A 22,263-nucleotide genomic window follows, 5' to 3' on the forward strand; every position below is an offset into this window, starting at 1 on the left:
CTCACTGCTGGATTACTCCAAGGACCATTGCTGTACTCACCCCACCTTGTGGAGAGGGAGACGCAACATGTAGTCCAAAAAGTAGTGTAGTAAAAAAATCTAAAAACTGTGTTTCTTGTCTCCCAAACATCATTAAAATAACATCTGGTTGCAAATGGGGTGAAATGTCCCTTTATGTACTGTATTTTTAGGTATTTGTACTTATTTTAGATATTTTCATGGACACTGTGCCCACTTCCTTCCTGAACTACAATTCCCGTAATGCTTTGGTGCGCTGCTCCTCCGTGTGGATAGGGGGAGGGCTGTCTTACTGAGACAACATGTAGTCCAGGAAGTAAGTGAGTCCAGCGAAAATATCATATTACAGACATAAAGACCCTCAGGAAAGTGTTCTAAATCCTCTAAACGTCATTAACACCCTTCTTGTAGATCTGTGCAAATCTTTGAATATATATTCTTTCACAGTGAATGTTTTTAACTCATATGATATCTTTGCTTCTGGTGGGTCCCTGGAACAACATATTTTCAGATGGAGGTCGGCGGCCAATTACATGTACGATTTTGGGGGTCCTTGACATGAAAACGTTTGAGAACGACTGACATCGAAACATACCGGTAGGTTTTTCAGAAAACTGTCAGGATTTCGAAGACATTTGTAGGAGAATCTGGTCTCATGGTCTCAATGTGTTAAACATACAGTCTTTTACACCTACGTTTAACCTTGAGGACCGCTGAATCCCGGACGCCGTTGGCTATGAACGTGACCTCGGCTGTGTCGTCTGCGGTGCACGTGTCGCAGATGGACAGGGAATGCAGCGTCTGGCAGTGCTTGACGCAGTAGCGGCCGCCACTCTGCAGCTGGGTGCTGTTCAGGAACCACGTTCCGGCCAGAGACGCCGACAGTTCAATGGAGAAACGGGCATCTTCTCCCTCTGTGACCTCACAGCCTTGGAGTTGGCTGCGGATCTTGGGCCCAGGCACTAGTGAATGACAGTGTGAACAGTAAAGATAATAATTAGGGATGCACTGATATGGAAGTTCTTGGTCGATACCAATGTTTAAAATAAAAATCACACCCGTGTGTCAGATATGACCTACAGTATGACAAATAGACATTTATAAGAATCGTGGCAATTATTGGCAGAGGTTTTCCTCTGATATGCATATGCCGATTTGCTCAGTGACAGACAAACATTAAACTCTGTCCATTGTAGATGACGTTTTTAATGTTTATCAAGACAAGACAAACATTAAACCGCCCCTCAACAATTTAGCTGATACTGATACCGATATTCATATTCCTATGTGCATAGGAGGGGTTCTAGCCCCTCCTATGCACAGCTTTGTGTGTAGGTGTGTTTGAGCACGGACTGTGTTTGTTCACGGATTGTTTGTGTAGCACGGAATGTGGTGATTTGATTGGCTGATGTTTTAGTCTCGTCCGGCCTCCTCCTAGAGGAGCTTCTTGTCCAAAATAATTATTAAAAATAAATGAAAAACACACCCCCCCTCACGTATTAGAAGAACAATATCAGTCACCATAAAAAAAGGTTGGATGTTTTCGATGAATCTATCATGGTTAAAATGGAGTTTGGGGGGAGGGGGGGGGGGGAGGCAGCTAAAATGAATATCAAATATCTAAATACTGAATCAAGTAACTTAAACTGTCTGGGGTGTTCACATAGTAGACGATAAAATTACCAAACGTTTTTTGAAAGCGTAATATCCCTAAAACATTTTAGTACTTTTTCCACCACTGCCGATGGGACTGATATTTCTCTCTTAAAAAAAACTCGCAGCTGTGTCCGACTCACCCAGGTGCACGACATTGGGGAACTCCACGTGGCCGCTCCGCCCGTACTTGTTGATGCAGCAGACCCTGAAGCGGAAGTTCCCCTCGCACGGCACGCTGTCCCCAGTCACCTCCGTCGAGGTGGCACTCTCCGACGTGAAGCACTTGTGCCACTCCTGGGAGCCCACCTCCTGCCTCTCCACGACGAAGATGGAGCGCGTGGTGGTCTGCGGGGTGGCGGGGGCCGGCACCCAGGTGAGGAGGGCACCGTTGGTGGGGCCGTCCATGTCCATTTTTACCCCCGCGGGGCAGGTAGGGGGGCTGTGTCTCGCAGCTGCAGCGAGAAAATGCATTGTGGAAGGATGGGGAAAAGAGAGAATAATAGTCTACTTGCCAGCCCATAGAGCCCCATTGTGAACACGGACATGTTGAGTACACCAAGGTTTTATGTTAGAAATGTTGAGTATGGGTCCCCAGCATGTAGAAACTGCCAGATGCTAACTTGCGTATGTTGAGCAATTTTCATAATTGGCATAATATGTGACAATACCATTAACAACCTGCTAATGCATGGTTGGCTGCGGGAGTACAGCACTGACTGACAACCCCTTTAGGTAATCAGCGTAACAAAAAAAGGGACGTTGTCTCCTTTCTCCAACCTGGAACCGACTCGAGCCCGGAACACAGACCCTGATTGGGTTCAAAATCTGGACAATGCTAATGTATCACTTTCATTGCTTTTATGGGTTGGGCCCTGTCTTATCGCTGCTTGCAGCTATATTTAATATTTATACTTGGACAATTTAATGAAGCGTTAATGTCTCTTGTTTCCTACGACGTACCTTTCACTTTAAGCCGCGAGGACGTCTTTGACCGTCCTGCCACAAACGTGACGACCCCCGTGTCATGATGGGCAACGTTGACGAACACCAGGATGTGGGTTTTCCCAAAGGACTTCAGGATGGTCTGGTGCGACTCGCGAAGCGGCAAGCCGTCTTTGTACCAGCTGACCTCCATATCGTCATCCTCCACCTCCACACAGAAAGCAGCGTTCTCCCCCTCCATTACCTCCAGCTTACGGGGAAGTTTGCGAACAATGGTACCTAGAATATATTAATAGAACAGTAGTGATTTTCCACTTAAGTAAAAGTAGCAATGCCACAATATACTGTAGAAACTAGAAAGTATTGGTATATCCAAAATAAAACTATATAGTATAATAGTTAAATCACTATATTCCACTATATTCCAATTTTGTATGCTCATATATTTGTGTCATCGCTTACAATTCCACTTGTTTAATCTGTATCCTGATGAGTATGACTGCGTTCTATATCCTGATTGGATAAAATTGGTATCCCACGTATGCAGACTCCTGTTACTGAACAATATTTCACAATATTTTTAACACTTATTTTAACCAAAGAAAATCACTTACCCTACCTCTAAGTACTGAGGCCTATTTCATCATATTATTATGCAATTAGTAATGCATTCATTTACATCACTTTATTGTTGCAGCTGCTACAGCGCAAATTTGCATTTGTATCTATAAAGTTTTCTTCTGGGTTGTTGTGGAGTATAAGTTTAAATTTAAAATGCTAAATAGAAGTAAAAGTACCTAAAACATGTATTGAGTAAAGGTAGTTTGTTACTTTCCACTGCATGGAATATCAAAATATAGACTCAATCATGTACATGCCAGCTGGCTGGCAATAGGCTCTAATATTTTGGAAAGAACTTGGACCCCGCCCCCTTCCCTACTTCCTTCATTGGTGTTACCACTAATACTAATGAAGGCTCTGTTCCATTCTGGTCACACAGTCAGGGTGCTGCTGCTATGTTGGCTCACTGGAAACACTCAGCTACACCAGTGGGTCTCTGAGTGTCCTTGAATGGGTTCCAAATGGCCCTGTAGGCCTGTACAGGTGTGTAACTCTGAAAATGTAACAGAAATTGACACTTATGGGTCCATTTGGTTCCATTTGTACACTCTCAGAGTTGTGGGGGTCCTTGAAATTAAAAAAGTTTGAGAACCACCACTGAATGGAACAGAGCCTTAATTAGTATCATCGCGAACACCTGTGAAGGAAGTAGGGAAGGGGCCCGGAAGTAGGAAGAGTTGTTGGCTGTGGCAATACCAGATTGTTCAAATGTAGTGCTAAGTTCTGACAACACTGTTTGACCTCGGCATACCTTTCACAGCCAGCTCTGCGATGCTCTTGCCACCGTCCGGCATCTCACACAGGTACACCCCATCGTCGTCTGCGCCGACGTCGTGGATGGTGAGTCTTCGCTTGCCTCCTTTCTGCTCCATGGCGTATTTACTGCTGGGCATCAACCTCTGGTCCTCGAGGTACCAGGCGATGGGCATGGACTCCTCCGGCACCTCGCACTCCAGTACGGCTGCGTCTCTCTCCCTCACCTCCACGTCTTTCAGAGGACGCCTGAAGCGCACCGCTGGGCCTATGGAGACCACAGACTAAAGTTAAGTGCCAAAAAGTGTGCTTAACTAAGCACACTACTACATGTAGAGTTTACATCTAATATAACTTCTGTACGTTTGTGCTTGACCGGGTTGAAATTTCCTCCAGTGATGTACTGTAGGCCAGCTAGGGTTTGACTTTCGCTGAGGGCCTGAGGCTAAACAAAATTCTACAATTTTCTTCTAATAAATACTGCCAATTTTCCACTGTTGGATCACCATTATTCTCCATTTGCTGAAATAGCTTTTATATATTAAATACTGGACAAAGACAACCAAAACTACGTTGCTTACATTTCATGAGCTTTCATTTGTCAGGTTTCACCTGACAAAAAGAATGAATAACGACAAACGAAAATGATAGTCTAGCCTAACAGACAGCTTACAGTTTACAGACAGCCTGTGCTTTCTATAGTTGCCATTCCATAGCCCATGATTCATGTACTAAAAATATAGCAAGACACGAGTGCCTTGTGTAGAGTCACAATTGGGAGGCAATAGGCGTTGGCGATGGAGAGTTGGAATAGTTGTTGACTATTGAATAGTTGTTGACTATGCCTGTCTGCTGTACTTCATTGGTACAGGAGTGTGGGGAGCTATCTTCAATATCGGCTTTTATATTGATGCTTGAATATCTAAATGTGCAGCAGCTAAAATAATTATGTACTTTGAATAATACTATACACTAATACTATACAGTACACGGCCGATCTACAAGCTCACAACAAAATATACCTACATATAATATGCAGAATTTGGGGATGCCATGGTTAAAGTGGTTAAGCTGGACTCAAGCTCTGTAATTATTAAATCAAAATGTCAGACAAACCTAGTACAGCTGATGCTGCCAGTTGGCAAAGTGTTTTCTATGATGGAGCTATGTGGCCCTAGACTTATCCCTTCCATTATGACGGGATTAGGAGGAAATGATTAGCAGTTAGAAACATGACGTCTGTCATGCCGTTTCTACTGTCCATACAGAGCGATTGGTGGCAGGTGCAGTTGGGACTTAAAGGACCATAGCAGTCTAATTTAGATTTACTGTAAAGCCATTAGCAGAGATGGATTGCCCCCGTCTCCAAAACATGTTGTGTACATTCAGTAAGTGTATGCAGTGCATACTTTAGTAGATCTCAACATACATTATAAAATGTCATTCACTGCCATTCATGTTGTTGAGACTTTAAAGTTAGGTATAGGTCATTCAGATTGAAATTCATCCTTTTGAAAGTCACTACTAGTCATATACCTGTATATATGTAATCTTTAAGGAGTAGTGCCACTTTTCAAAATAAATTTGTGTTAAATCTGTGTGAATAAAATGATATTAACATGACATTATGAGATAATGAAAATCTAGATTTTTCTAAAAAATAAATAAAAAGAAGCCAAGCCTACCTTTGACAGACAGGTGAACAGCGCTCAGAGTGTTTCCCAGGGCGTTTGACGCTGCACACACATAAAGCCCTGTGTCTTGCACCTTGCTGTACAGAACCTTCAGCGTGTAATAACCCTCTCTGTCCTCAAAGATGAGGTGGCGTCTCCCGGCATCTAGAGGCACTCCATCTTTCTTCCAGATGATCTCGGGTTTTGGCTTCCCGGTCACAAAGCAGCGGAACTTTGCATGTTTGCCCTCTGCCACGGCAAACCTTTTCACTTTGGCCGAGTTGACGGGCGGCTCCTCCGAGTACCTCGCTAGGCTGTGCCTCCCTCCCCTATGTTTCGGCGACAGCAGGCCGCTAGAGAGACCATTTGAAGACCTCTTTCTATCCTCCCGCTCCGGAACGGGCTCCACCAATAGAACGGCGCCGGCTAGTGCCTCGCCGTGGCAGTTAACGGCCCTGCAGGTGTAGACGCCCTTGTCCGGCATGCGTGTGCGGAAGATCTTGAGCTGAACCCAGCCCCCCTCTTGTTTGCTGACGCTGAAGTGGGTGCTCTCGAATATGTCGTTCAGCTTCTTGCCATCTTTCTCCCAGTCAACCTCGGGCAGGGGCGTTCCCCAGAGTTTGCACGAGAAGGCGGCGTCCTCTCCCCGGTCCACACGCAAGGACAGAGGCTTGATTAGGAATCGAGGCTTATCGGCCGGCGGCAGGTCCGCTTCACCCGGAGGCTGCAGTCTCTCACCGACGTTACCGTTGCATTTAGCCGATTCTCCATTCTGTCGCTCGCCAAGTATACCACTCAAGGTTTCACCATTTTGGTTCAACGGTGCATTCTGGTGCACTTCAGCATGGCCGTTGACTTGTCCTCCCAATTCTCCATTTCCATGTGTCGGCTGCTGCACGCCATTGACCCCTGTATGCCTTTGTTCCCCCTCCTCACTCTGGGCTTCCCCTTCCACTTTTAGGGTGGCTGCGGCATAGGTTTCTCCTATGCTATTTCTAGCCTTGCAGATGTACTGGCCGGCGTCCTCCAGGATGACTCTGGCAATGGTCAGCAAGTAAGCCTTTCCGTCCTCTGAGAGTCTGTAGCGTCCCTCAGTCGAAATCTGAGCGTTCTTGCGCTCCCAGATCACATCTGGTCGGGGGTCACCACCTATCTGGCACTTCAGAGTGACGGTGTCACCCCAATGTGCCACTACCGGACGTGGATAGCCCAATACGCGTGGGGCACCCCCAAAGATGTCCATGGTGATTTTTTAGCTCTTTCTACGTTTTTGAAGGATGAACAAAGCTTTATCTGGAATCTCCTCTGAAAGTCCCAGTCGTCTTGGGTAGATATATAGAAAAGAGAAAAGAAAAAGGAAGTTTACTTTTGTGGCCATACAAATATAACATTTATAGTTGATTAACATATGTAAACAAAGTCATCATTTCAGAATCTATAGTTTTTGAAACTGAGAACATGCTATATTTGCTCAACTCTTCTCCTTTCCATGACTGTTAGAATGCTTTGTCCTCTCTGTGTCTGTGTATGTCTCCTCCGGTTTACAGTTGTCTCAGCCAGCTGGCATCGCGTCACGTGACAAAGTATCTAATTTGGGAAAGAGATCAGACAATCTATACCGAAATGACTCCCATCAGGGATTTGGACCGCAGGGTGAGCTGAATGACGGTTTCCAAGTAATTCAAATGTCTTAAAATGCCAGTGACCGCAGCTATACTAATGTTAAGGGAATACACTGAGCTCTGAGCATCCAGCCTATGTTGACAAGTCTTCAACAGCTGGTGCTGTAACTCATTGAAGAGTGTATTTATAAATGTGTGTGTGTGTGTGTGTGTGTGTGTGTGTGTGTGTGTGTGTGTGTGTGTGTGTGTGTGTGTGTGTCACACCAGCGTCATCACACCTGCAGTCAGTAAAGCTAATTACTGTGGAACACCCTGACCCTACTACAAATGTTTAACCACATGGACATCCCGATTCTGGGTATACAGTAGCGTGATAGATAGCAGGTGAACATTCTGCAAAAACAATAGGCAAACATTTGGCGGAAATAGCAGATACCGGCTACCGGAGGGTTGATTGGCTAGCTTTTGGATGAAGATATTTAAATAGCAGATACCGGCTACCGGAGGGTTGATTGGCTAGCTTTTGGATGAAGATATTGAAATAGCAGATACCGGCTACCGGAGGGTTGATTGGCTAGCTTTTGGATGAAGATATTTAAATAGCAGATACCGGCTACCGGAGGGTTGATTGGCTAGCTTTTGGATGAAGATATTGAAATAGCAGATACCGGCTACCGGAGGGTTGATTGGCTAGCTTTTGGATGAAGATATTTAAATAGCAGATACCGGCTACCGGAGGGTTGATTGGCTAGCTTTTGGATGAAGATATTTAAATAGCAGATACCGGCTACCGGAGGGTTGATTGGCTAGCTTTTGGATGATGATATTTACATAGCAGATACCGGCTACCGGAGGGTTGATTGGCTAGCTTTTGGATGATGATATTTACATAGCAGATACCGGCTACCAGAGGGTTGATTGGCTAGCTTTTGGGTGAATATATTTGGTGTAGAAGGAAAAAAGGAGGGGACCAAGCATATGTGGTTTTCTTTCTTTTTTTCCCTTTTCTTTAAAAAAAATCACACCAGTGTGAACCGAGTGGTGCAACTCCCGTCTATTGGTTCTCTGTATCATTCCAATTTGTATCGTCCAATTTCTTCTCTGTATCGTTCCAATTTCTTCTCTGTATCGTTCCAATTTCTTCTCTGTATGTCTGGTGCCCCCTACTGATATAAATATGTAACATACTCGTGCTCACTTATACATACATACATACATACAGGTACACACACACACACACACACACACAGGTACACGGACGTTGCTGGATGTACAGTAGGAGTGGTTGCACCACTCAAAAATAAGCATTAAATAGCTCAATATTCTGATAATTATTGCTGTATAGTGTATGTTCAGTAACAGGAGTCACCATGTCTCTCCAACTTTTTCTTAAACAGAAAATGCATTTTCAGGTAGGATACCTATTCTATTTCTGTTTATTAAAGACCTGGAGAGACGAGGAGAACCCAGTTACTGAACAAACACTCTATATACTGTAGCAATGATTACTATCCGAATGTAACGATTTAACCTTTTAATTATTTGTCATTCACTCATACTGGTAGGCCTACTAGCAGTAGAATGCTGCTAGCAGCATTCTACTGCTGTGTCACTAATGTCTGGTTACTGGTACCGTACCGTCTGGCACATGCTACAGCAGGGTACCCCAATAGGCGGCCCGCGGGCCATTTGCGGCCCACAGAGCGCCCCCTTGTGGCCCATGAAAGAATTTCCAAAAAAAAAAAAAAAAAAATGTTCATTTTTTTTTCTTTTTTTTAAGGGTCCCAGATATAAATGGCATTAAATGGGGGTCAGTAGCCTATGCATGTCAAACTGGGCATCCTTTTCAAATGGGGTCTTGCCCTGAAAATGAATTTTCAGGGCAAGACCTCGACCTCGCGCGTGCAGACTCGGCCCACAGCCTGGTACGCTAGTCAAAATATGGCCCTTGAGGAAAATTAATTGGGGAACCCTGTGCTACAGTATAGCTACAGTATAACTACCGTAGCTCTGTGATGGCTGTCCTGATGCTGATATGATCTAGGACACTGTTTCTCAAAGTGGGGTCTGGGGACCTCTATTTCAGAATGCAGCTGTAGTTTCTATTGGCTTGGAATCCCCATTGATGAGCCAGGTTTTTGAGTGTTGCAAGGCCCTCCTATGCACAGCTTTGTCTGTTTGCACGGAATGTGATGATTTGATTTGCTGAGCACGGAATGTGATGATTTGATTGGCTGAGCACGGAATGTGATGTGCTGTATGGTGATGTATAAGAGTCTGCCAATGAGACGCAAAGTAATTGGAAATTAGCAATTAAAAAAGAGCCGATCTACAAGCTCACGTGTCAAAAGTTGACGAGTCTTTTCTTATTCCCTGGCACAAAATATTTTGCAGCCAAATAATACTCAAATACTAAATCAAGCCTTGAAGTTCCTATCTTGTTTATATTTCCATAGGTTCCAACATTTCAACAATGTGTATTTTGTTGTTCCATTATAGGCATGTTTTCATAAGGACGATTTGTAGTACAGTTATTAACTACTTCATCATTATGGTTTAGCGTTTCCTTAGGAGCGGTTTGTTTGATGGTGTAGCCGATGGAAATGACACTGTAGCATTTCACAGAAGACGCATACAGTATGCAGGCCAGGAGGAAACTATTTTTGTTTACATGAGCGAGTGTGATATTTAGAATGAAAACAAATCCACAGGGTAGAAAACATTGACTAGCTACAGCTGGTAACACAATTACCACACTTTTGCGAGCTGCTAATATTTCCCACATCCTCTAGTTGTACCAAATTAGTTACAGTAGACCTCTAATTACAGTAGATCCACATTACTAACAAAAAAAGGTCAATAGTTAAGCATTATTGATATCAAGGTATTTGGTCAAAAGTATTGTGATATTTTAGTTTACATTCATGTCTGGTGAGTGAGTATACTTTGGAAATTGTTGTTAATTTAATTCATAGGCTGAGCTTACCGGTGGGAGGTCTGTGTCCTGTTTAGAGCATTACATTGACAGTATGGCGCTACACAGACTTTGCTGAAGATCAACAAGTTCAAGTAGATTTATGACGCCGGTCTGCTTAGTTGAATTTCCACTAGTGACCTTTGCCCCATGTGCAAGTGATTCTCGGAACCACTCAGAATGGAGAGCATCGGCCGCCTGCGTGTCGCACCGTTGTCCAGCAGTGTAACTCCTGCGTGCTTCCTGAAGGGTTTCGTTCCTGTGGATTCACGTCATCCAGTCCTGTCGTGTGCCGTTTCTGTTGACATAGTCTGACGGGATTGGCTTCAATCGATCAAAATCAAATCAAATCAAAGTTAACAAAATTCAATTGAAAAACATTCCATTCACAACTTCGAGGTAAAGCTTGTGGTTCCTCCTCTGCTCGTCTTGGTCATCTTGGCCCTTTGGTTTTAGCATTGGTTAGTGATGGTAGAGTCGCCGGGAAATGGACCATGTTCAATTGTTCTGAACGCTTGATATTTGTGTCAGTTAGTCCAGTCGTGGCCTGGCACGACAGGGAGAGAGAGAGAGTGTGTGTGTGTGTGTGTGTGTGAGAGAGAGAGGCAGAGAAAGGGACAGAGAATTGGGTTTGGAGGCGGGCTGTGCGGGGCAGTGGGGGGTATTGGGCGCTTTCTCAGCTGCTGCCACTGCGAGCCACCCCCTAAAAATAGCACCAGCTTCGATGACAGTGAGTCAGATAAAGTTAGGCACTCCATTCACAGACCGTAGGTCTGCTAAAGATAGAGGGGCAGGCAGAGCTCTGTGGTGGATCACTCAGCTTAGCAGATATCCTGACATAAACCCCACAAGAGAAGACCACCCCACCTGCTGGGCCGCTGAATCCCTGCGTCATGGTGTGTACTGTGTGTACTGACCTCATTGGCAACAACACAGTGTCGCTTAAGTTGACGTGTGTCATTGAAGAAGCATGAGTACCGTATGGATTTCTGGTGTTCATGTGTGTCTGTTTTGAAAGATGTCGGAGCTCATCGTGTGGCGGATTCCTTTAATTTGATCTGAAGTCTTGTTTATGGAACAATCTTCAAATAAATGTTTTCTGATCTTAGGGGGGGGGGGGGGGGGGGGAGACAATCAGGATCATGAACTGAGCTTTGATTCAAAACACGCCGCTATGCAATTCAAACAGTTTTCATTTGCCTACAACTTTTTTCCAGTTCCAGAAAGCCCCTCAAACAAACGCCAAACTTTGCAGTGTCACTATGTAGCAGAGGGGCTCATAGCCTCAGCCTGATGGCCTCAAAAGTCTAATATCTCCCCCGGTCCATAGGGATATGCCTTTGGTCTAGTGGTTAAGATATTGGACTTTCACACGGGAGACCCGAGTTCGAAATCCGGGCGTTTAACACAACTTACAGACAAGTTACGACTAGACTAGACTTTGGAGACAAGAACACACTACACAGTGAAATGGAGTCGAGAGGTTGTGACACATGTGTCACGTCGTGTGAATGAATGGACCCCTGTATGTCATTTGTTGTGATAAGGCCACTATGGACCACTCACTGCAGTAACGTATGGGACACGGATAAGGAAGTGACAGTGAGTGTGTTGTGCACTGATGAGGTTCATTATGATCTGGCACATAGAGGCCACCGTTATGCCTTATTTCTACTTGGTTGTGCATCATGTTTCAGCGCGTTGCAGCACAACATGTTGTGAGCTTGTAGAGGCTATCGAGTAATAGTATAACTCGGGGTGGATGTTCATCAGTTGGTCATATATATTACCTGCCGCCATGTGGACCTCCTGTTCTGTGTTACCACTTTCACCTGTATTATGCTTAATGCACCTTAATACCTAATGTATACTGGGTGCATTCGGATGCACACACCGCCCGGGAGCGCACTCACGTATTGGTTTGTATTGCACGGTGCGCTATTATACAAACGCACCTATACTGCTTACTGGTCTTATGCTATATGTATACTGTATATGTAGATATCTTGATCTTTTATGTTATGTTCTCTTTGACATGTTAGATTTTGTCCCTCTCCCTGCCTCCTTTTGATCTTCTTCTCCCTTTCTGAAAGAAAGAAATGACGGAGCTTACGCAAAAACTAATTCCAGCCATTGCTTTACCAGTGACACTTGTTCAGTGTCACTGGTACTTGGTGCGGTGGGGAAACGGCCACCCTTTATGACAGGTCTGGATCCCCTACTGACACGCATTCGTCCACATTCTCAGACGATAACTCGCCAAGCTATCACTGAAGTGGAGTGTTTGGGGCACCCAGAGACCGGTCCAAAACGCAAGCTGTCATCGTCAGCATTTGACCTTTTTTAAAGGAGGTCTCGTATCTCCATTTCCTTTGTTTTATTTGGGTGACAGTTGTTGACTGACATCACTTGACATTCCTTTTCAAACTGGCCTCACACAGGAGAATCACATTGTGTTCCTTTCTTACCAGACTTTGTTGTCCTCAGGGGAAAGGGGTGTGGTTTTCTATAACGCAAGTTTCTCTACTATTCAGGATATCGGCGGTTTTCTTTTGTGCTATATTTAACAATGAAAGTCCAAATCCCTCAAGTGTGAGAAATGTATTGACTAGAAATGAAGAGGTTATCTACTGTACATACAGCTATTATTTACAGCTCGAAAGAAAACGATGTACTCGGCTAACATGAAGGTATTGATGTAATGATTTATCTGAAATGTTAGTGCCGTTTGAAGGTCTCAAGCCACAGTGACCACTCCACATAAGGTGATCAGTACTTCTGACATTCTCATAGCCACAGTCATCCCTCAACATCTGTGGAGCTACAGTATGACAACCGTAGTAGGAATCAGATTCATACTGTAGAGCGTAGAGTGATTGGATTTCAGTATGTGCTCTTCACTAATGGAAGGCGGATAAAAGCCCTGCTGTATATTTGCTGTGTAGATGCTCACCCTAGCCAAACCAACCATGATTATATCGAAGTCTCAACATTATTTACAAAGGAAAAACAGTAATTTGGACGGAGCTGGGGTCTATTTTATCAGGCACGTTACAGACTAGTTAATGCTCTAATCTAGAGAGAATTAAAATGAAAGATATGGCAACGTTCATTGTTTTCTTTTGCACGGGAAGCGATTTAACACAATGTTGTAATGTGTGGTTTCTTTGTTTACATTTTTACACTGCATACAAACCACCATTTCCAAATGGAACAATAAACCATTGTGTTAAGTATAAAATTGGAACTGAATTATGCTGAACTAAATTGAACTGATCTCAATTGAACTGATCAAGGAGATTGCAAGGAGAACCTGGCATCCAACCTGACGACCTTTGTTCATATAGCTACTGCATGGATCAACATCTCGAGCTTCAAGAAGCCTTGTTTTGCCTGAGGGGAGGTAATGAGGTACTGTTGCATTAGCAGCCACAGTCACCTGAGGGGAGGTAATGAGGTACTGTTGCATTAGCAGCCACAGTCACCTGAGGGGAGGTAATGAGGTACTGTTGCATTAGCAGCCACAGTCAAACAACACTTGTCAGAATGAGATATAGGGCTCGCCTCTGCCAAGAAAAACACAAGTGCTGACACCCTCACTTCACTTGTGTGGGTGAACGTATCTCTGTGTCTGTGAGCATGCATGCCACGTGCATGTGTGTCTTTGCAATCCGGCCACATAGAAGAGGTTTAGTGGGGTAAACCTATAGAGGTGACTGCAAACAATTGTTACCTTCGCCGCCATATCCACCTACCTATTGGTGCCTGATACACAATGGGGTGGGCAACTTTGAAGCTGGAGAGGGCCACTATATAGTTGCACACTCACTCCAGAGGGCCACAGTGCATATACTGTTCTGTTCTGTATCAAATATAGCAGATCTACAAGCTCATGTGTTGAGCTTGTAGATATGCTATTTTTGCTATATTTGATTTGAAATCCTGATTTATTTATTTTATTTTTAGCTATTTATTTTTTCAATACTAACCGCTAACAAACAATCCGTAATACCACCACTTTTACAGAACATAAATGATACAAACCAACGGACAACTACACAACCCTTTGTTGCTCTCACAAGAATGATGCTGGCAAAAGGATTCAAGATAGAGGGTTTATTTGTCACTCACTGATACAGGTACAGTGAAATGATCATGATGGCACTGGCAGAATGGCAGCAGGCCTCTCCCAGTGGCCTGCCGCATATTGGCCTGCCTGCCAGTCAAAAATAAATAAATAATGATCGTATAACTTGAGCGGCCCCCTACAGTTTCGGCCCACCGGGAATATGCCTGGTACGTCCTATGGCCAGTGCACTGGTGAGGTGAGACCAGCTATGTTGTATGGTTTAGAGACTGTCACACTGAGGAAAAGACAAGCCAAGCTGGAGGTATAGCAGAGACTAAAATGTTGAGGTTCTCTCTGGGAGTAAGGATTGATATGATCAGGATCGAGTACATCAGAGGGACAGTGCATGTCAGATGTTTTAGAGATAAAGCCAGAGAAGCCAGACTGAAGACACCTGAACGTGTACAGAGGGATAGTAGTGAGTATATCGGTAGAAGGATGTTGAGGTTGGAACTGCCAGAACAAAGAAAATATTTATGGATGTAGTGAAAGAGGACATGAAGTTAGTTGGCGTGAGAGAAGAGAAGGCAGAGGACAGGGTTCTGTATTGTTTATACTGTTTCATCCGTACTGCGGTGCTGCAATGATGACAGAATTTCCTTTTGTATTAGTAATGGTCTATCGCATGCTGTCCTGTCATATCCTATCCTGAATCCTAGTACCTAGTAGGGTAGGATTCACACTAATGTCCATGTGCTACTGCGTGTTCCCTTGTCCTGAAAAGACAAAAATGTATTCTTCACTTCTTAACACGTCTTTCTCTGCTCTCTTCAGGATTAGAAGAAGAATATAATCTGGTTACTGTAACTTTGGCCAATATACTTCACACTGGTCACTTGTGTTGAATGAGGGCTATACTTTTGTGCTCATTGTTAGTGATATATGATATATCATTTGCGAGATTATTCAATAATTTGCTGTAGGGCGAATGTTCCATTTGCCGGCATAGAACTAAGGAGTCTTTTGTGTGTCTCTGAAACTGAAACGCTGCCAAAGTTGGGCTGAAGGGATGACTCCAGTGATGTCACTGGGTGGGAACGCGATGCGACACGTGACCACGAGCTTGTCAAAGTGGTTAAAGTTGTAGTTAAAGTAAAGGTAATAAATCAGTTTACAGTACAATTAGTAGTCTGTCAGAATTTGCGATGCAATGTTCTCAACCCCCGTTGGTATACACTACAGCATGTGTTCAACTTTGGGTCTGTTTGTGTGAACATCCCTCTTTGTCTTGTCAATCAAAATGTTTTCCACTTAACGCCAGGTTAGATCTCCTTGATGGTGGCGGTGCTATCTCTGACAGGTGTTTTTGTCTCACCACAGGCGCACACAGGTCGCAGTGCATAAGTGGCACCTCAGAAATTGCCCTTCCTGAGTCCTTGACAGCTATATGGTAACAAAGACGACGGCTGGAATGTCGGAGCTCTACGGAGGGCCTGTAGTGCAAGACAGCCGAGGGCAGGATTTCGGAGCAGTGTGGTGAAATCACCGCGGAAAACGACCTTTTTTTTTTTTTACATGTACAGGCAGGATTGACATTAGAACTAAGCACGAGGGAGGGGGGAGTTCAGAGAGACACTCTGCATCCACAGGGAGAGTTGTGTCAAAGGGAGGATTCTTCTGTTCAATTGTAATGGTTCGCCTCCTTTAAAGGAGCTCATGGGCATGTTCTGACAGACCCTATTAAAAGGCACTGATATTTAGGCCTACTTAGCTTGGCTCACTGCGCTGTGAAAAACAAAGATGGATTAGATTCAGCAAACTGTTTAAGAAATGAAAGCAAGTTATGACTTTCTGCATGCCCTGCATCTATTCTATTGTGTTGAGTGATGTACTGTATGTGACCATGTGCCCCGGCCCTCCGGACAAACGGCAGTGATGACTTTGACAAGCTCACAGTGCATGATGCAGCGACTTAATGTCTTCAAATAGATATACCGGTATTTAGAAAATGTTAGCTTACCGGTACTCAAATGACAGATATATAAAGTTGATACTGTATGCCGGTTATGTCATGGGAGCTGGGGATTTGTCTTGCTGCTGCGTGCGCATGTGCGTGATCTGTCATTCTCCAGCCTTTCTCTCTGTATGGAATGCAGTATTTGGGCCAGACCTCAGACAGGTGCCATATGCTACTATAAGCCAACAAGTCTGAACAGGGATATAGTCAAATACATGTGATGCTATGCCCTTTGCAATATTGCACATTTCTGTGTATCACAATTATGACTGGCTGCCATATGCCTGCCATGACTTAAATGTAAAGCCTCTGTCACATGAAGAAGTGTTAAACCTTTAGAGACTCTGGGCTAAAATTGTTCAAATAGCTGATCTACAAGCTCACAACATGTAGATGTAGATCGGCTATAGTTTAACTATTTTAAAATAAGTTTAGGGAAAAGGGTGGCGCAAGATGGAGCCCTTGAGAGAGAGAGAGAGAGAGAGATAGAGAGAGAGTGTGTACACGTGTGTGTGTGTGTGTGTGTGTGTGTGTGTGTGTGCGCCCATGTGTGCGCGCGCGCCCATGCGTGTGAGCGCGTGTGTGTTGTGATTCTCTGGATTTTGCCCCGCCCCGAGGCACACAATCCCACGGCTTTTAAATCTCGATCGCAAAGGCTTGTCAGAAATTTTAACTCAAATGCCCCGGAAAGTATAGACCTATAGGCCTGCCAACTGCGCGCTAATATCGTCTTCTAGTAACAATCAATCACTTGGAATAAGATTGACAGTAAATTTTACAACCCTTTAATTATAGGACCCTGGGGGGGTATATAAGTCGTCGCCTCACAAAGTTCAAGTTCATTCAATATTGTATATCTTTGCCCCAAGCAGCACTCCGCGCAAGTTTAGCCTACTGTAGAATTATTGGAGCGCTTGGACTCAATTGCGCCTCATTGCTGCAGCCAATTGAGTTGAGTTCACATACAGTACAGTACAGTACCGGCAGCACTGACTGCACTGGCAGGTACACGAGAGGTCAGGATCTATTCTATACTGTCTATATCTATACTGCAAGCAGCCCGACGGACGCGCGGAGGAGGACGACAACTTCTCAGTCGTTCATATGAAAGGATTTCGGCTCTTTATTGCAGCATGCATCAACGCGACAGGTGGTGGTCGTTAATCGGATCGCAGACCCTCGTTTTCCTCCTCTTCGTTGTCACACCGATAAATGCACAGCAACCAGGTATAAATGCATGTATCTTCACGTGTGTGTGTGTGTGTGTGTTTGTGTGTGTGTGTGTGTGTGTGTGTGTGTGTGTTTTAAAACACAAACTGTGCTACAGTTATATAATTTCCCATAGGCTATTTTGTGTATTGTGCATGTGTACTGCAAAGGATAAATTGCGCATGCAGGACTAATTAGGGCAAATAGCCCATTACTGTGCAATGCTTTGAGAAAGGAAAAGAAACATCTTGTCATCTGCAACTTGCTTGTATTAATTGCACGATTTTAAACGACAGTGTTGCACTGTTCAGTGTTCACTCAACGGAAATAGACTTGAGAGATCAGGTTGAATACATGATTGTTGATGATTTATTGATTTGACGAGTATTATGATGATAGGAAAGCGCCTGATATTGATATCTCAGCGGCGCTTGGTTTTTGAGGGATGAGGTGGTTTGTAGCCGCCCTAAATGCCTGGACTTGTCTGTTGGAATTGGAAAAAATGAATTACTTTCTCAATTACTTTCTTCTCTTTGAAGTTGATGTTCTGTTTCATCATATGGCCAGGTGCACTGGGACCTAATTAAATTGGATATGGATGAGTAGTATATTGACCTTCTCCATCTGAAGTATTTTGCAACAATGATTGACATTCTTGAATTGGATATAACTTCTTCTAAAGTTTTACTGACAATTCCGCTAAATCAGATCCACTAACCCTCTTGTTTAAACAAAGGGCATGCAGGAGCCGGCCTTAATGCACTGATAGACATGAGTGCCAATTTGTGTGCATGTGTACAGTATGTGTGCATGCTGATTGCTGAATGGGCTTGTGAGTGCAAGTTGATGTGATTGTGTGTTTGGTATGTATGGGGTGAGAGGTGTGTGTGTGTGTGTGTGTGTGTGCGAGCGCATTACACTGTTGTAGTATGTGATTGTGTGTGTGCGCGCGTAGGCCTACAGGGTTGTGATTTGCGGTGAGTTCAGATTTTCCCTTCTTCGGGGCTTGTCCTTCCCTCCAAAGGGAAACAGACTGCTCTCTTCATCTCCTCGCCTGACTTCATCTGCCTTTTGTTTCCTGTTCCTGTTGAAGCAGCTTGGACCCCGTCACCCCGGTCCGTTTTTTAATTTACACCCTGAGTGCTACACTAACACCCATCCCTGAATCCTTCACTGTATTATAGATGCATTTACTGTATAGTTGTAATTTGCAAACATCTGCACCATGCATGCAGATAGTACTCTGGACATGCAGGCATGTGCAGTCATGCACATACACACCAGTGGACACTGGACAGATATAATTATGCATGGCCACAATGCAGTGCACTGCAACAGCAAAAGAAGGAGGAAGTCGGCACACCGTTTTAAATGCTCCCCAAAAACGTTTATTACCAGAGCGGAAAACAGATGCGTTTCGGCCTCTGTGGCCTTCGTCAGGTATACTGAATAGCAGTGCATAAGACAGACAGGTATATATAAAGGTAGCAAAGTGGGAAGATACACGAACACTAAGTAAGCAGCACCCGGGGACATAGCCCCAAGTTAGGGTTGAACTTGGCAATGCGACAGTCAGAACAAATGAAGAAGCCATTAGTATCCTTATGTGGCCACCAGGGGAAGAAAAATACAAGCATCAAGAACCCGTATATGCACAACCCGACCAAAGTAGAAACAGCTCTCTGAGCTATACAGAGAGTAGCCTACACATGCACTGTCAGTTCTATGTAATAACAAAGGACAAGACCAATAATAGATTAGAACTATTTACAGGAATGGTTTGATATCAAACTCCCCATATGGGGCCAAAGTGTTCAAATGATGAATATGGAACATTTCTCGTTGCAGCAGGCAGCGCTCCTGATTTCTCCAGTTCTTTTGCAGTTTATTTCTTTTGTTCAAGCACCCGTTACCGTTACATGTACTGGGATGTGTGTGCACCTCAATTTACAATTTACAATTTAGGCATTTAGCAGACGCTCTTAATCCAGAGCGACTTACAATAAGCAAGAACAAAAGCATGGGAATACATCACAAAAAAGCATTTATCATAAAACATGCGTAAGCTAAGAAAGTAACAGTGGAATATCTATATTATGAGACTATACATATAAACTATATATATATACTACTATGCTATACATATGTACTATGGCGTGCTATGACTTATTATACAATGCAATTATAGTGCTGTCTACATAACATGCTATAAGTCTGTATCAGATGCTATCTAAGTCTACAGAAATGCTATCTAAGGGGGTAGGGTAGCCTCCTGACCACACCCTCAGAAACAGACATGCAACACACATGTCCACAGAGAGGATGGTTGTTTACAGCCACCCAGAAGATTATTAAACTGTGTGGGTGCGGGCATGGACATGATTTACGGGGGATCCACCATAATCAGTCTTTGTTACTGTGGACATTATGTCAAAACCAGTCACGACAGAGGAGGGGTCGATGGATGACCTTTTTCCTTTCAAACCAAAGTGCCTCGGGGTTGCCTCGGGCTTGGGAAAAAAATGTTTCATTTCAGTAGATTCTTTTGGTATTGGTGTGGCTTGAACATGAGGTCCTACTCTCTAGAGAATGCAACTGATCTCTACTCGCATATGACTTTCTCTGACCCTACATTACAAGGAACAGATGTTTTATTTCCCTTGACAAACAAAAGAAAATTCCCCCTTCTCCACCTGTTTGTCTGGGAATAGAGATGCTGCATCATGTGCGTTTACAATTTACCATGTTGGCATTTAGCAGATGCTCTTAATTCAGAACGACTTGCAGTAAGCAAGAACAACAACAAGGTAATACATCAAATGCATAGAAATAGTCATCTAGGATCATAAGTAAACCAATATCCTATCATCAGACGTATGTTGGACCACAACATACATACATACACACACACACACACTTGCAGACACCACAAGGAGGCGCTGTTAAGTGTCTTACTCAAAGATGCAGCTCTACCTGGTACCCACCTAATGGGCTACAGCTGCCCATAAGTACTAATAATACAAGATTGATGTAATATCAATTCCATTCCCCACCAACCTACGTCACGTGTTTGGCCAAACAAAAGCTGCTGTTTGCAGCTGTTTCCGTAGTGATGCACATAACCCTTTCACCTACAGCATACATCGGAAATGAAGCAGCAGATGTAATGGGGAATCTTATGGTATAATTACACCAGCGGATCAAATATGGTGTATAAATAATATGGGTTATTTCCTGACTGCACAGCTGGTTCAAACCTGTATGAACACGAGTCACTCATGTCTCTACCATCACAGTTGTTCTCATTGCATTTTATTATAGCTATATTTGCCCGTTGACATTTTGATGTGTTGTGGGTTTTAGGCATCTTAATTGCGACAAACGTTAACGGCGTCTGTCGTTGGCGTCTGCTTGGCTTTGGGGAAATGACTGTACTGTACTGTTGTATGTAAGCCATCCGTAACGACGACAGACAAGTCATCTTATGTGGATGTCATTTAGATGCAGACAGTTTAAAAGCAAACAGTTTAAAAGCAAACAGTTGTTTTGTTTCTTTTATGAAATACTGTTAACACACTGCACATGTACTGCAGTTCAACAAGATGAGTCGTAGCACATCCTGGAGTTATCAGGAGTACGTTTTCATGATGATCCACTGTATTATTAATTCTTTGAAATGATTGATTGGTTGACTATGCTGTATAGTGGCCAGTGAATCATTTGTCAATTAAAACGGACATGAAACATACAAATGATAAGCACACATTTAATGCACCTAAAGGCAATGAAGGCAGTTGCTTTTCAAGGCAGATGTACTGTAGGTTCCTCCTCTGTTGCTCATTATAGTGTAAAAGGGTACTTATGAGCAGGAATCCAGCCCTTTGGGCATGGCTGGCAAACACGTCTGGCTCGGTTCTGTTTTAGCATGCCAGGCTCATTAGCATTTAGCTTCTCTCTTTGCTGTTTAAGGTCCAGAGTTTTTTAGCATAGAAATGACGGTCATATCTATCTATATTCTGAACGAGTTTGTATAGATGGTAGATTTACACATACCGGCATGAGACCGATGGCAGATAAGTATGGTGACGGAAAGTTGAAAATAACTTTGAATTGGGACTTAAGAATTGGATTCAAGAATAATCAACAGAGCTTCAAATCAGTACTGTTTGTAGTTTGAAATATCAGATGGAAACAACAAAAGTATATTCACATTTTTCTTCCTTCTCCCTACTAACATTTTTAATCTGCTCTGAGGAAGGCTGAGGCCAAAACGCGTTGGCGTTCTCAATGCATCTGAGCCAGTCTTGCATCCTTCATTTCGTATAGTGTCGCTTTTTCCACTTCCGTGGTATTTGAACTTAGTTGTATAATGTATAGCTGAGCACCCACTGAATAAACAAAAAGGCATCCAGAGGAAGTGCACCCGCTTGTTTGTTTGTTACTTACCAGTATACAGTATGTCTTTCTAAATACCTGGAACAAGTAAGTAACCAACATGCATAGACTGCAAGGTGGAGGTCATTCCACAGCTTGGGAGTCAGGAGGGAGTCTATAGGACACTTGGAGTGTCTACTTCCCACTAGTTTAACTCTCTCAGACAAAGTTGAGGTACTCCTTCTTATCTGTAGATTCTGTACGCAGCTTTGAGGACGGTTCTTAGTAAGGTTAACTCCATATTCTGATTTTCATTTTCATTTGTAGGCCTAAAA

At 43.6% G+C, this 22,263-nt stretch overlaps 1 protein-coding gene across 2 annotated transcripts in view; it reads right to left on the reverse strand.

The window, feature by feature from the left end:
- The window catches only part of obsl1a (obscurin like cytoskeletal adaptor 1a), a 29,390-nt gene extending 18,544 nt beyond the window's left edge, over positions 1-10,846 (reverse strand). For both annotated transcript variants that reach the window (XM_083758793.1, XM_083758794.1), the window contains exons 1-6: positions 10,272-10,846; positions 5,676-6,985; positions 3,989-4,258; positions 2,635-2,895; positions 1,815-2,126; positions 714-980 (exon numbers count right to left, since the gene is read on the reverse strand). In XM_083758793.1, coding sequence (XP_083614919.1) covers positions 714-980; positions 1,815-2,126; positions 2,635-2,895; positions 3,989-4,258; positions 5,676-6,906 — 2,341 coding nt within the window. In that variant the 5' untranslated portion in view covers positions 6,907-6,985; positions 10,272-10,846. The remainder of the gene's footprint in view (positions 1-713; positions 981-1,814; positions 2,127-2,634; positions 2,896-3,988; positions 4,259-5,675; positions 6,986-10,271) is intronic.
- Between the last annotated feature and the right edge of the window lie 11,417 nt (positions 10,847-22,263).

This window comes from Protomyctophum parallelum (assembly GCF_964188405.1).
Source record: "Protomyctophum parallelum genome assembly, chromosome: 23".
NCBI lineage: Eukaryota > Metazoa > Chordata > Actinopteri > Myctophiformes > Myctophidae > Protomyctophum > Protomyctophum parallelum.